This window comes from Crotalus tigris, unplaced genomic scaffold (assembly GCF_016545835.1).
Source record: "Crotalus tigris isolate CLP2741 ecotype Arizona unplaced genomic scaffold, ASM1654583v1 scf7180000018818.712119, whole genome shotgun sequence".
Taxonomy (NCBI): domain Eukaryota; kingdom Metazoa; phylum Chordata; class Lepidosauria; order Squamata; family Viperidae; genus Crotalus; species Crotalus tigris.
The window spans coordinates 112044-126990 of record NW_024097211.1 but is presented as its reverse complement, the minus strand read 5'-3'; the positions used below and the strand labels follow the sequence as shown (position 1 = coordinate 126990).

General features: G+C 34.2%; 1 protein-coding gene across 21 annotated transcripts in view; it reads right to left on the bottom strand.

Moving 5' to 3' along the window:
* The window catches only part of SYNE1 (spectrin repeat containing nuclear envelope protein 1), a 306096-nt gene that overhangs the window by 193367 nt on the left and 97782 nt on the right, over nt 1–14947 (bottom strand). For 20 of the 21 annotated variants that reach the window (XM_039356302.1, XM_039356310.1, XM_039356316.1 and 17 more), the window contains 11 exons: nt 12408–12635; nt 10679–10777; nt 10058–10245; nt 9824–9947; nt 8782–8948; nt 7304–7457; nt 6191–6819; nt 4419–4598; nt 3773–3923; nt 2928–3086; nt 1032–1214 (listed from right to left, as the gene is read on the bottom strand). In XM_039356302.1, coding sequence (XP_039212236.1) covers nt 1032–1214; nt 2928–3086; nt 3773–3923; nt 4419–4598; nt 6191–6819; nt 7304–7457; nt 8782–8948; nt 9824–9947; nt 10058–10245; nt 10679–10777; nt 12408–12635 — 2262 coding nt within the window. Of the gene's footprint in view, nt 1–1031; nt 1215–2927; nt 3087–3772; nt 3924–4418; nt 4599–6190; nt 6820–7303; nt 7458–8781; nt 8949–9823; nt 9948–10057; nt 10246–10678; nt 10778–12407; nt 12636–13774; nt 13786–14947 lie in introns of those variants that run through there. The other variant, XM_039356321.1, reaches the window with a different exon arrangement.

The window sequence follows — 14947 nt, the reverse complement described above, 5'->3', positions numbered from 1 at the left end:
ACAGTCATAAAAACCTTACAGTTACAAAGAATCTGAGTCTCAGTTATGTTACCACAGGGACATGGCAACAGTCGTAAGTGTAAGGGCCAGTTGTAAAGTTACTTTTTCAGCCCTATTGTAACTTTGAATGGCCAGTAAATAGAGCAGTGTTACTGTTTATAATGCCTTGGTCAGAACACACTTGTTAAACTGCATCCAGTTTTAGTTGCCATGATATAAAAAAGAGGTTGAGACTCTAGAAAGAGTTCAGAAAAGAGCAACAAAGATGATTAGGGGACGGGAGGCTAAACATATAAAGAACAGTTGCACAACATTAGAATAAATATGAATTTAATTTTTTTTATCGGTATATTATCTGAAATAAAGTTATATGGATCCATTGATTTCTGAAGCACATTGTTTTCTAATTTATTACTTTGTAATATAGGTTCGAAAACATATGAAAAATGGTTGCAGGATTTTGGTTTGACTAGTCTAGAGAAAAGAAGGACTAGGGGGGACATGATAGCAGTATTCCGGTATTTGAGAGGTTGCCAGAAAGAGGAAGGGGTCAACTTATTTTCCAAAGCATCCGAAGGCAGGACAAGAAGCAATGGATGGAAATTGATCAAAGAGAGAGGCAACCTGGAATTAAGGAGAAATTTCCTGACATTTAGACAATTAATCAGTAGAATGACTTGCCTCCAGAAATTGTAAGTGCTCCAACACTGGAGGTTTTTAAGAAGAGATTGGACAACCATTTGTCTGAAACTGTATAGGGTTTCCTGACTGAGAAGGGGGTTGGACTAGAAGATTTCTCTGTTATTCTGTTATTCTGTAATATGCCACTAGATGAATTACATAATCCAGAAGTCTTCAATATGCCGCTAGTCATTAAACACATATATATATTTTACAACAAGGAGCATTTTGCTACACAAATATAAGCACATAGCTTAAAGTAGCTAAACATATTGTACTCAATTCTCCTAATTTTAACATGTGCTAAGAATTTTAAAATTGGATATAGTAAATATTCTGTATTATGGCACCTGAAATTCATCCAAGAAAATTTCAGCTCCACGACAGTTCGCCAAGTTATTTATGATGTCATTCAACTGGGAGATGGTGTTATTGCACCATCCTTCAATATTATCACGGATGGCAAGTATGTCTTCCCACAAAGTCACACTAACGCTCAACTTATCTAAGTTGTCTTCAATTTTTTCTGAAACCTGTTAAGCAATAAAAGAAACCATTTCATTTCATTCTGGTTTACTCCATTATAGCTTGTAAGCTACTCATTTCCAAAGAGCTCTGTGTAATTTACATCAAATAATAACAATATTGAAATAATAATAATAATAATCTACAAAACAAACATTCCCTAATGGCACTTCCCAACAAAGGCAGGTCCATCTTCATTGTCTCCAATGCTTTCTCAAAGAGAAATGTTATCAAGTCTCTTTGGAAGCCCAGCAAGGAGGATATCATGTCAGATGAGAGAAGCATTACTCATAATCAACTGTTCTGGGTTTAGTTTGAGTCTAGGTTTACCCATCCAGACCCTAGTAGCTTCTAGGCATTGACCAGCAAAAGGTGCAGAGATGACTACCATCTCACCCAGTGGTTTTACATAGAAGGGAAGAGAGGATCAAGCTCTGTTGGGCTCCAAAGGTGAGGGCCCTAGTGCCTCTCTCCCCCTCCATTAGCAACATGATAATTAGGCTATTACTTGATTAAAGAACACCCAATTGATGGATCTCATGAGTTGTCATTAATTTATTATTTGGTGAGGCTAGCATCTCCCACTCCTGGTCACTGGAATATTGTTTATGGTCAAACAAGGGTAGGTGGTATCATTTTCACCATATGTGAAAAAAGAAATGAGACAAAAATGAAAGAAACCTTTTTTTTCAAAATTGTTCAAATTCTTAAAATTTTATAGCACTTTAATGTAATCCAATTTCTCAACTAAACTGCTATTAAATGAAAGTCTTCAATTAACTACAAATGTGTAAATGGTACCTTAACCATGAACTGGGACATTAATAATAGAAACTACCAGGTTCATAAACAGAAACTTGTTTCTCTTAATTATGAAAAGAAAAACAAACTTATGTTAAAATTATGCCACAACATCACGAACCACACAGTATTATGTGAAATACAATAAAAAACAATTCATTTCCTAACTACTTCTACAAGAATCAACTTGCTAGTAATTATACCCACAAGATACTGATTGAAGTAGTATTGGATTAAAATCCATAGTAAAAAGAGAGAAGTTGTTTTAAAATGAGAAGACATTCAAAATGCTAAATTGTAATGTGGTTTAATTGTTTCTGCCTTAGCATGATAGGGAAACAAAATCACCATAGCTTATTCAACAAACCATAGTTAACGTCAGCTTAAGCAAGCTGCTGATACTTATAGCAATGTGTGTTATACCATAATATCTAAATTCTGTCTAAGAGAAAAGTTATTTTAGAATAAAGTACAGATTTATGATCATAGCTGGGACCAGAATTTCCATTGCTAAGCAATGCAATTATTAAGAGCCCAATTTTACTACCTTTTTGACATGATTTATTACAGTTGTTAAGCGAATCCAACTTCCCCATTTATTTTTCTTGTTGGAAGCCAGCTAGGAATCTCACAAATGGTGATCACATGACCCCCCAAGACACTGCAACTGTCGTAAGTACGTGCTGGTTACCAAGTACCAATTTTGATCACATGACCAAGGGGATGTTGTGACAGTTATAAGTGCAAGGACCAGTGATAAGTTACTTTTTCTGTGCCATTATAATTTGGAATGATTGCTAATGAAATGGTTGTAAGTCAAGGATGACCTGTATTCTGTTCCTCATAAGAAACTTTTATTTTAGTTTGTATTTTATTGGAACATTCAGCTATCCAAGCTTTATTTCAAATATATCACTTACGTCTAACCATTTGTCCACAGTACTGTCCATCTCAATTTTTATCATCCGAGCATCACAGTTTGGTATCTTTTTCAGCTCTGCAATGAGGTGTTTTCCTTTGTTAGTGAAGGCATCCAGTTCAGCCTGTCTATCATTCAGCTCGTTCCTGGCTGCTTCATGCTACAAACAGGAATGTATTATGGTTATCCATAGCATAAACAGATTCACCATCCATCCTCCCTAATTTATTTTAGACTGCAATCCTTTATTTAAAAAAAACAAAAACACCCCATGCATAGTGCAGAGATACAACGTATTTAGGACAAGTCATAAAATTCTAAGTCCATCCTATCTCACTCACTGCTCAAGAATTATTGTTAATGTTGGCTTGTAGCCACCATTGTAACTTTCAATAACAACTGAATATGGCATCATACAGAACTGGCTATAAGGTTGGAATATTGTAGGATGTGAAAAGAGCAGCCATAAGAGAATTTGAACTCAGTGAAGCTAAAGAAGGCCTAAACAGCCAGGAGAGGTCCTTCCTGTGGGAAGCCCTTGCTGTGGTCTATACCAGGGAAAAGACAGTCACATTGATTTTCATTCACCAATAGAATCGGAGCTTTGAAATAAACTGCCTTCCTGTTTGTTTGGCTTTGGAGGTCGTCTTTTTTTGTGAGCATATCTCAATTTTCACTGGAATACTTTAAATAGTTTCTCTCGTGCACGTTTCATTTTAACTAAAAACTAACCACTCATTGCAAAGAAATAAAGATCTATCTTCAAAAGTAGAGATTTAAGGAGTTGATTGTGAAACTAATATGCATTCAACAAACATTTTTGAAGACAAAGTTATTTTAACCTACCTTTGATAAGGCCCTTTGCGCATCTCCCTGGTCTTTTAGCATGGCTTTGGTCACTGTTACAGTGCGGGCATCCTCTATTGCTTTAGAAACTGCATTTTTCAGATTGTGATACTGTCTCATAATATCAAGAAGGACACAACATTGCTCCTGCCTGCAAAGGAAAGAATTACTGTGACATAGACACCAGAACTTACCTTGATGGCTGATGGTGGTTTAATAGGTAACATTTCATATGGATTATGATTTAATTCCTCTGATTCTTCCACAAGTATGAGGCATTTACTACAATCCCTATGTGGCATTAGAAAACTGAAGTATACATAGCAGGAGTTAAAGTAATGCAATTATATTACATTAAGCAATTAGCAAATTGCTTGATCTGAGTATTGCTTGCATGGCTACCTACTGCCAGATGAAAAATATAAATTTAGAACAGGAAAGGGTGTCTACTCTAGGCTTTTCCAGTATATTGTTCTCTGTTCTAGAAGTATATGCTCTCAAAGTTATGTTTATGATCCCAAAAGTAAGCATTTTCATTGATTTTACAAGAGATCTATATATTATTGCTAAAAGCTGATTGAAAGGCTGATAAACTAAGAGTTAAGCTTGACATATTGGTACATAAATAAGTAAACAACTAACTTACTTTTCTTGGATTAGTTTCTTTGTATCATCCCAAGTTGCTTCCAGACAATTAATCTCTTTGTCAATTGTTGGGGCAAAATGATTATCTTTTAAAGCAATTTGCTTTGCTTTGCTCATTAGCCATTTCAATTCATGCTGGTGAGAATTCAGTTCATCATCCAGCTGGTTGAAAATCCTTAACCTGTAAATCAAAACATTAATTATATTTTTAATTTGCTTCTGTGTCCACTATTACAAAATAAAAGTAATGTAAATATAGCACACCCATCTGTTTCATCATCTTTAAGGAAACTATGGAGGAAACTGTGGTTATATGAGTGGAATTTTTCCATAAGCCTGACTAATAACAGTTATAGCATTTCTACCAATACAACCATAATTAAAAAAAATCTATAACTATACATCACACTTTCAAACTTAAGTTTGAGAAATGCTTGAGTTAAAGAAATGTTTAATATGATCTAACAGCCTCAGTTTCAGTTGAATTAGAATATATAATTATAATATTTTTATACATAAACACTGAAATCTGAAATAGTATACTCAGATATGATACTATTTTATTAGGACTCATTAACATAGCACAAAAGGGTGTGCAAGTTGCAAAAAGCAGTGGAAAAATATTTTAATCAGGTTAAATGTATCAATAACAATATCCACAGTTCAAAATCAGTCTACATTAAATTATGGTTGAGGTAATTGGTTTGAGTTTATACATTGCACTTAGAACCAAAAATAAATAAGTTTTAAAAAGAGTATTTCCCCAGCATATCAATATTTCTTTTCATAATACAAGATTTGGGCATATAACAAACATGAGTCCAGACTTTTGCTAATATATTTATGTCTATGGAAAATATAGAGTGATAAATCATCTACTAGGATCCACAAGTAATGTAATCCCAAAGCTGTCTGAGCAAATATTGCAATCAAACTATATCATGGATGTAAGGATTACATTATATCCTTTAGCTAGGAAGAAGGTGATGAGAAATCCCTTCTAAAAATCTTGCCATGATTGCAGGGATTGGCCAGGCAATTACTAGTGTCAATATGGCTTGAAGGCACAACAATATAATATAGTAGACATTTACTGATCACAATGCATACCTATTACAAAACGTAAATTGTAACACGCAAAGCATTATGTCACAGTCATTTCTGTTCTGATTAGCTAAATCAGGATTTATACCTTAAGAGTTAACAAGATCCATAGAGTCACTGTGGGTAAGATGGGCACTCTTGAAATTTGATATATATATATAAAAAAAACAAATAAAAAGTCACTTTATATAACAAGCCATTACTGCTACCCAGCCTGACCAATATCAAGGATTATAGTTAGAACTATCTGCAACTCTTAATTGCCTGCTCTTAGCTTAGTATACAACACTAATCCAACAAATAAGAAAAAGAATCTTTGTAGGGAAAAGTGATCCAATCTATACTTCATTCCAGAATTGTTATTATTGTGCTATTATTTTTAGGCTTTACTGAAAATAGTAACAAAATATGTACATAATTTGTTTCAATCCTGGGTCTGAAGATACCTAGTCATTACAACTACTTAAATTTAGCATTGTTTAGAGGATGAGGGAAAAGAATAAAAGTAAACCTGCAAAGGAAATATAGAAATCAGTTTGGTGCAACAGTTTGGGTCCAGCATGGCAGAAACTATATAAAATGAAGTTTGACTAAGAAATAGATGCTTGCTTACTGAAACGAGTATTATAAATCCAATGCTGCTGGGGACCTGTTGTGATTTCTGTTTACCTTTGCTGGACTTCCTGAAGGTTTGGTTCCTTCAGGCCTTCCTTGTCAGCCCTTTCTTCAAGATCTTCAATTCGTTTTAAGAGATGTTCTTTACGCTCTAGGATGGATGAACGAAGAGCACTAAGGGCCTCTGCTTCACTTTGCTTAGATCCAAGCAAAGACTGAATGGATTCCAGTTCTATACCGACGTTGTCAGCAATGTTACTGCAGGAACTCCTCTGCTCAGAGTTTCCTTGTTTCAGGTGGTAGTGGGCTTTAGTAAGGGATACATCTAAACTGGCTGCTGTAGATTCCAGTTTGTTGACATCTTGAACGACATCACTTAGCTGCTTCTTCAGCATTTCTGATTTTAACTTATCTATGTTTTTTGTTGTTTCTACCTTTTGTCTCAACTGGTGAAGTACATGTGATGCAGAGATATGAAGTTCTAAAAAGGCCTTGAGATGGGGAAGAACATCCTGACGGCGGCTGATTACTTGAACAGCCTCTTGGTACAACTGGACACAGTCTTCAACCTTATTTTGGAATACACTGTGATCTTCTGGCTGAGTAAAAGAACACAACTTTTCAACATGACTCTTCAGACTCTGTAGCTCTTTGTCTTTTCCTTCCACTTCTAATTTGTGCTCCTATAAGAACAAGAGAAATGATTTTTTTTAAAAATGTGTAAGCTTTTGCTTAGTACTTAAACCTGAAAAGGACATGAGAGTTTGGAAACTGACAAGTTGCAAAGCTCACCCTTCACTAGGGTGAGACAGAATGCAAAGAAGAAAAAAAGACCTCTCTTTGTATTGCCATTGCAATTTCTGAGAAATAACCAGATGGATGGAGATGGTTCTTTGGGACGTGGGTATTTATAGATTTTTTACTGTGGGCACACTGGCACACATTAAAAATGAAATTCTGTTGCTTGCCTCTCAAAAGTATACACATATATAACACACATATAAACACGCTATATAGAACATATGTATATATCTACACCTTTACATATACACACATATAAATATTAATCACTGTGCATTTTATGAAGAAGAACCTGTGCTCTACTAAAGATGCCCCAGAGGTTATTTGCTAAATGGCTCTTATTTGTTTCATTATGAATTATTTTACCTTATTCTGACGTATAGCAGGTTGTTGATCGGTTATATTAATCTCTGAAGTTTGCTGTAGTTTACAAAGAATTGGCTTGATCCATTCAGAAAAATTGAGAAGAAGCTCATCATATTGTCTGTGTTCATCAAGCACGGACTGGAGGAAAATTATCCTAGAAGACACCAGGGTTAGTAAGTATATTCCAAGCTTTCTCCTTTTTAAAAATCTGTAAACTTAATAGTGGAGTTATTTAATTCATTAATTTAGATAATTTATATGGCCAAAGATTTTATACATGATGTTGGGCAGCCAACAATCCATCGAAAAAAGTACTAAAGCATCTAATCAGAAAATACAAAACAAAATTAAAGTAAGCATAATACAATAGCTGAGGCATTGGAACAAACAGGATATATTTTCACTGGTTCAATTCTTTTATAATGCTCATTTAGTCTGAGAATTCTAATTACAGAGTGAGTTTAAATGAAAATAAATAATTTTTGAATAAACAGACATTTCCACAGAAGCAGTTATATTGATGTGATGCATGAAAATTAAAAACACATGAAACACACGTGCGTTTTGCAACTTTAATGACTAATGTTATGTCATAAGCATTGAATTAGGTTCTAATTAATTAGATAAAATAAAAGATATTCTGTGTCAATATATGTGTGACAATGTGCATGGATATATGTTTACACACATTTTGTATGAATAGTGAAATAAAAAATGCACAAAAATCCAAACGGTGACTAAGTCCATCTTCAATGTATATAAAATTCTTACAATGAATAACTGTAATGACAATGGTAACATCCTGGCAGAGTCATTTGCACGCACACACAAACACACACACACACACACACACACACACACACACACAGACATGCCCCCCTCTAATTTATCTCATTTTATACTAGAGCATAAGATTAAACCATAGATCAGGAAAAGAAGGTGAAGAAAAGCACAGCAGACAATAGACACAGTAAATAAATAATCAATATTGCTTTCATTATTCATTTCTCCAGAGAACTTCCAGGCAATAACAAACAAAAACATCTTGAGCTATGTCCCAAGGTATATATTTTGGAAATCCGAATAATTCAGATTCTAGCTAGGATAATTCTAGCTAGGTTTACACATAATGCCAATGAGGCTTGGACTTAGCATAACGTTAGAACTAATTATTATAATGCTTGGAAAAACATCAAATTATAAATCAAACCAGAGAAATAGACCCTCAGCTGTGGTTGGAGAAGACTCTATTGCCTCTGTGACTCAAAAGAAAAAGTGGTTGAAGCTTCTTCCAAAATAAAAGAAGGAAAATTGCAGTCACTCCACATCTGGAGGGATTTATTGGTTTCCTGTATTTTCTATAAACCTGCAATGTAGGCCCATTTTTATAGACATGTAATGAAACTTATGGTGGATTTGTATTATATTAGGTCAGTCATGATGTCTGGGTCATTAAGCACTATTACATAAATACAAACCTCCTGTTAACAGTCTGAGGTAGATTTTTCCATCTTTCATCAACTTTTTCTAATTCTTTTTTAACTGATCTCAGACTTTCACTGCAACTTGCTTTAAATAGTGTCTCATTCAACTGGAATATGCTAGTATAATGCGAATCATGAGATGCAATATCCATTTTCAAATCCTGAGAAACATAAAAATATACATTAGATAAATAGCTTATATAGCATGGAAATTAAGAAACAAGTATAAAGTAACAACAATAAAAAGTCTAAAATAAGTATGATTGCATGCAAATCCTAGCCCCTAGTGTCAGGGAAGGTACTTTTGCAATGTTCAATGTGGTTGCCTGAAATTCTACAGAAGCTTGTCCAGAATTTGTTTCCTAAAACTAATATTGAAAATACACAAAGAACGTAAAAGATAGTCCAATACGAGTTTCAAAGATATCAAGTAATTTTATAAGATGTATACATGAATAAAAGATTCTACTATTTATTCCCCAATGATGGCCAATAGAAATTACAGATTTTTTTCTTAGATAAGAATTCTTACAGAAATCTTTAGGAGGACCAAGATGGTACCCGGATTGCCAGCTAAGAAAATAGGCATTTGGGTCATTTTGAAAGCTGTGCAGCTCTCTTACATATTTAAAAAAACATAACCAAGCTATCAAAAACATGGAAGCTAAATCTCTTAATTTAGGCTTCAGATTTGGGAACACTAGAATTGATCTTCCTCATTTCTCATGCACTTTTTGCATTATAATTTCTTCTTCAGTTGAAGAGAGACTTTAAGTTTTGTTTTCATGTCTCATTCAGTGAAGGAATGCTATAGCTTTATGTCCCTAGACTTGCAGTGCAAATCACTTGTTAAATTATTCACCAAATTCAATACATTGAGTTATTTTCAAGGAACGGATTATTTCATTATGTTCTGGTTTGTTTAATTTCAAATACTCAGCGGAGAGTTATTAGCATTGCTAGAGTTCCATTGCAATAAAAATGAAGGCACTATAAAATTAGGGAAACATTTGAGTTGTCAACCCGGAAATCTTACTTGAAGTAATTGTAGTTCATTTTCTACTTTAACTTTGTCAGCAGAAACATGCTGTTCTGTAGGTCTGACTGTAGTTTCACACTTCTCTAACCAAGTCAAAAAGGTAGACAAATCCTTCTCCAATCTAGTAGAATATTGTAATAAATAAATAATTCCGTTAATCCAGTGCTACTAAAATATTTTTTAAATCTGCAAAAACTTTTGTAGTTGAAGAGAACATAGGGTACTTTTTACCTCTGACATTGTACTAGATGAGTCTCTAAAGAGTCATATTTCTCTTTCACTTGTTTCACAATATTTTCATGTTTTTGCTGAAGCATGACAATATCTTGATTTGCTTTTTCTTTGTTTGTAAGTTTGCGAGAGCCAGATGCTAAAGAAGTCAGTGCTTGATTCATTCTTTCCAGATCTTGTGAGAGGTCCTGCTTAATACAAAGCAACAAAACAGAAGCGATTTAGCATCATGTTCCCAGATGCACTGATTTATAGATTACAATGCAGTAATAAAGTTACATTTAAATTTTAAGTGGTTTAATACAAGCAATTTTAGAAAGTATACATGCTTAGCTATATAATACATTATTTACCAATTTGTGAATACAATTTTTCTTAATTCAAAAATTGTCTGTAAGTGATATGTCTCATATTGTGCATATAAAAGATAGGCTTCAAAGAACTATCCAAGTGGAGCTTTTATCTTGTGCCACAACAAGCTTGTTGACCATGGAAATCTCATATTTCTTCATTTGCTAAATTCTGACTATAAACCCATTCAGAACAGTACATGTCTTTTATTTGTTGATCCTGTCAAACAAGTGACAAAAGTTGAAACAAAAAGCTACAAGTTTTTATTACCGTAAGGTCTTGGAGAGCCTTATAGGTTTCTGCTAATGAACAGGATGAGATATCAAGCTCTATCACTTTGGCTTCAGAACTGCTTAAGTCTTCTTGAATCTAAATCAGTAAATCAAAAGGAGAAGGCGAAGAGTAAGAGGAGGAAGAAAGAGGAAGAGGAGGTTACATTGCCATTTTCTATCATTTAAAACACTTGATCTTGGATTCTCCAGAGTGTATCTTATGAGTTGCAATAGTCCGTAAGGTCAATATAAGAGAGAGTAATAGTCAGTTGCTTACTGATATTTCTGTAATAACAGTTCATGCTACTCAACTGCTATTAGTTACTTATGTTAATCCTAATTATGAGAGTATAAGAATGATTTATCTTTTAAAATAATATTCTTCCATACCACTAGGATTACTGTGCTTGTTAAAAATATCAATAGCAATATCTTATGCTAAAGGCAAGGGCCAATATGGTGGAGTAATTAAGGCATCAGTTTCTAGAAACTAGTCTTGCCTTAGGCACAAAGCCAGCTGGGTAACCTTAGACTAGTCATTTTCTCTTACCCTAGGAAGGAAACAATGATAAACCACTTCTGAAGAACCTTGCCAAGAAAATTGCAGGGACTTTACCAGGCTGTGTCCAGAAATTGAATACTAGGCTAAGTGACTGAACTATGCTCAAAACTTAGGAAAATGGCAGCAGGTGTTCTGGATTGATGTCAAAATTAGAAATATTTGGCTATAGAAGGAGACAGTTTGTTCACTGAAGGGCTGGAGAGCAGTACAATAATGAGTATCTGCAGGCAACAGTGAAGCATGGTGGAGGTTCTTTGCAAATCTGGGGCTGCTGGAGTTGGAGATTTCGTCAGGATCAATGGTGTCCTTAATGCTAAGAAATACAGATACGTATCCATCATGTCATACCATCAGGGAGGTGTGTGATTGGCCCCAAATTTATTCTGCAGCAGAACAATGGCCCCAAACATAAGCCAATGCCATTAAGAACTATCTTCAGTGTAAAGAAGAACAAGAAGTCTTGGAAGTGATGGTTTGGCCCCCAAAGAGCCCTGACCTCAATATCATTGAGTCTATTTGGGATTACATGAAGAGACAAAAGGATTTGAGGCAGCCTACATTTATAGGCTGTAGATCTGTGGTTAGTTTCCCAAGATGTTTGGAACAATCTTGAAGGAACCTTGCCGAGTTCCTTCAAAAACTTTTGCATGTTTAAAATGCGTGGGTTTCAACTCCCAGAATTATTAATTCATTATATTTAAAACAATATTTAAATACAAATAGTCCTCGATTTACAATTGAGTCCAAATTTATGTTGCTAAGTGAGACATTTGTTAAGTGAATTTTGCCACATTTTGCGACTTTTCTTGCTTAAGCGAATCATTGCAGTTGTTAAATTAGTAACACAGTTGTTAAACGAATCTGGCTTTCCCATTGACTTAGTTTATAAGAAGGTTGCAAAAGGGATCACATGACCCCGAGAGATTGCAACTGTCATAAATATGAACCAGTTGCCAAGCATCCGAATTTTGAGGCTGCAACGGTCATAAGTGTGAAAAACGGTCGTAGGTCACTTTTTTCAGTGCTGTTGTAACTTTGAAAGGTCACTAAACAAACTGTTGTAAGTCAAGGACTACCTGTAGACCCTTTGTGTCTTAATATGTGGTTTAGCACTCAACTGCCACTGTGTTTTTTGAATGGCCTAGACAAAATTGATGTGTTCTACCTTTCTAAAGTTTTCCTCAAATTTTTGCTGCACCGATGCCCTTCCTGCGATGGTTCCTTCCAAATTCTGTGCGTGGTCTCTGAATTCTTCCCAGTATCTCCTAATCTGTGTCATCTTGGCTTTAATATGTGCCGATTCTCCAGAAGTAAGATACTGAGAGAAAAGTTGAGCATCTTCTTCTAGCTTTGGCATTTCGTTGTCCTTATCAGCTATTTCATTCTTAACAGCCTAAAATGTAAATAAGTGTACATAAAGAAGCCATATCATGGATTGTTCCATACATTACCCGGAAATCACTTTTGCTTCAAACAAAAAAGGGCAGTATCAATGCATACAATGATCACCTGTTATCTATCATGTTATACATTATTATTAATTCATACATTTATTACAGGATCAGGTTTAAATAGGTTACTGATAAAACATAATTATTAAACTTAGCTATTTTTCTTACAGCCATGTGTTCATTCTTCTCATATATAACAGTGAGAAAGCTTAATTTTCATTCCTTAAATGATTATGTGGTAATCAAACAATTGTGTATCATATAGCAATGTTAATGGATTTTTTTGTGGCGTACTTTGCAATTGATTAAACTTTTAGTAGACTATTAGCACTCATATGTCCATGTAGTTTGGAAGAAACACTGATTGTTAATATTCTTGTAATCAAAAATGTCTTATTTGTTCTAAAGCAGGCACAACTGATATCAATGTACTCAATTTTTTAATTTGGAACAATTGACTGTAAGTGGTTTGTTCAAAGGAATTCTTTGACTTTGCTGTAATTGTAATAAGTAATGGCTAACCTGTTGGTTTATGAAAACATCCAAATTAACATGAATTACTATTTGGATTTTTAAGCCTAATGTGCAAGAAATGAAAAGTAAAACACACAATTCAAGTAATAGTTTCTATTCTTTTGCAAATAATTAGTCCTTGCTGATTACAGCAATATGCACGCTGCTGGAAAATGAAGACTTATAATTGAATTCATTGTAACATAGAAAGTAGGCCTAGATTAACTTGTTACAAGCAGGCGTACAAAATGTGAGGTCACAGGCTACATGGGATCCACTGCTATTCTTTTTCAGTTGTTTGGGGGATAGGAAAATATTTAAGGTGTTGGGGGGAACTGGGTGACATAAGCCATGTAAAATATTCTTTTGCCCCTTTAAATTCTTGATCTCCCTCTACAAAATTAAACCCATTTTAGATCCTACCCCTGACTACTTTTGAATGCTAGCCATCAACATGCTGTAATGAAGCTTGCTGCCACTTTAGACAGTTGATTGAATTTCAGATAAGAGACAGAACCAACTTTATCAACTGAACTGGAAATTACTGGTCAAAATTTATATGTTCTACCTTTCTAAAGTTTTCCTCAAAATTATGCTGTACTTCCTGCAATGGTTCCTTCTAATTTCTGTGTATGGTCTCTGAATTCTTCCCAGTATCTCCTAATCTGTGTCATCTTGGCTTTAAAATGTGCTGATTAAATATGTGCTCAAAATGAAATAGACTACAGTGTTAGTTATAATTGCCTTTGCCAATGATATTGTAGGTTTTGTGACACTGGACAGAGATCTTTAACAAAGCTTACATTGTATTCTTCAGTGCTTATGGATCTTTGAAGGAAGCCATGATGATAAAATTATATAAAGTTAATATAAAAAATGCAAGTAATTGTGTCTAATTATTTACGACTGCCCCAAAATATGACTTTTAGAATTACTATAAACAACAAAGATACTTCGAGTGAAAGCATTCTTAATTGAAAAAAAATATATAAGATATTATGTCTTGACTTTAGCTACAACTGGAATAGGGTTTCTGTTCTCAGAAAGAGCTTCATCATCTCAGGTTGCTTCTGATCCTGAAGACTGGATTACTCTTACAAATGGTAGGATTTATGGTATTGGGACTGCAGAAGAAAGAAGAGAGTTCATAGAAATACTCTCTCCCCTTGTGATATAACCTTTATTTTTAAGATCATACCTTACAATAATGTAATATAAACTACATTATTTGTAATATATTCACATACAATGGTCATGCACGTCTTTCATTTGAATTTTATTTACTTACTTTTCAGATAAGATCATATAGTTGTAAATATATGGAGACAATTGGTATTCTTCCCTTTAAATATTTCTATGCTATTCCCCCTTTATTACTGGCATATGCTAAAGCAAAAGTGTACCTTTCCGGACATGTTTTAAAGAGAAAAGCTATTTCTAATTGCAGCTTTATAGATTAGTACAATGGAATTCATTCATGTGGATCATTTATCTTTAAAAACGTTAAGGATTCATAAAAAGCTACTCTTATTCTCAATAAGAGGTAAAGAAAAGGAGAAAACTATCAGAGAAAATGTCATTAACATGAGACAGTTCTGTGAGAACCACTTATTTTAACTTAAACCCAACAGTAGCATCCTTTCATATGAATAAACAGTAACATCCTTAAAAATATGAATAAATAATGATAGCAATTATGTCCCCACCCATCTGACAGAAGTGTTGTTATACCAACACTCCT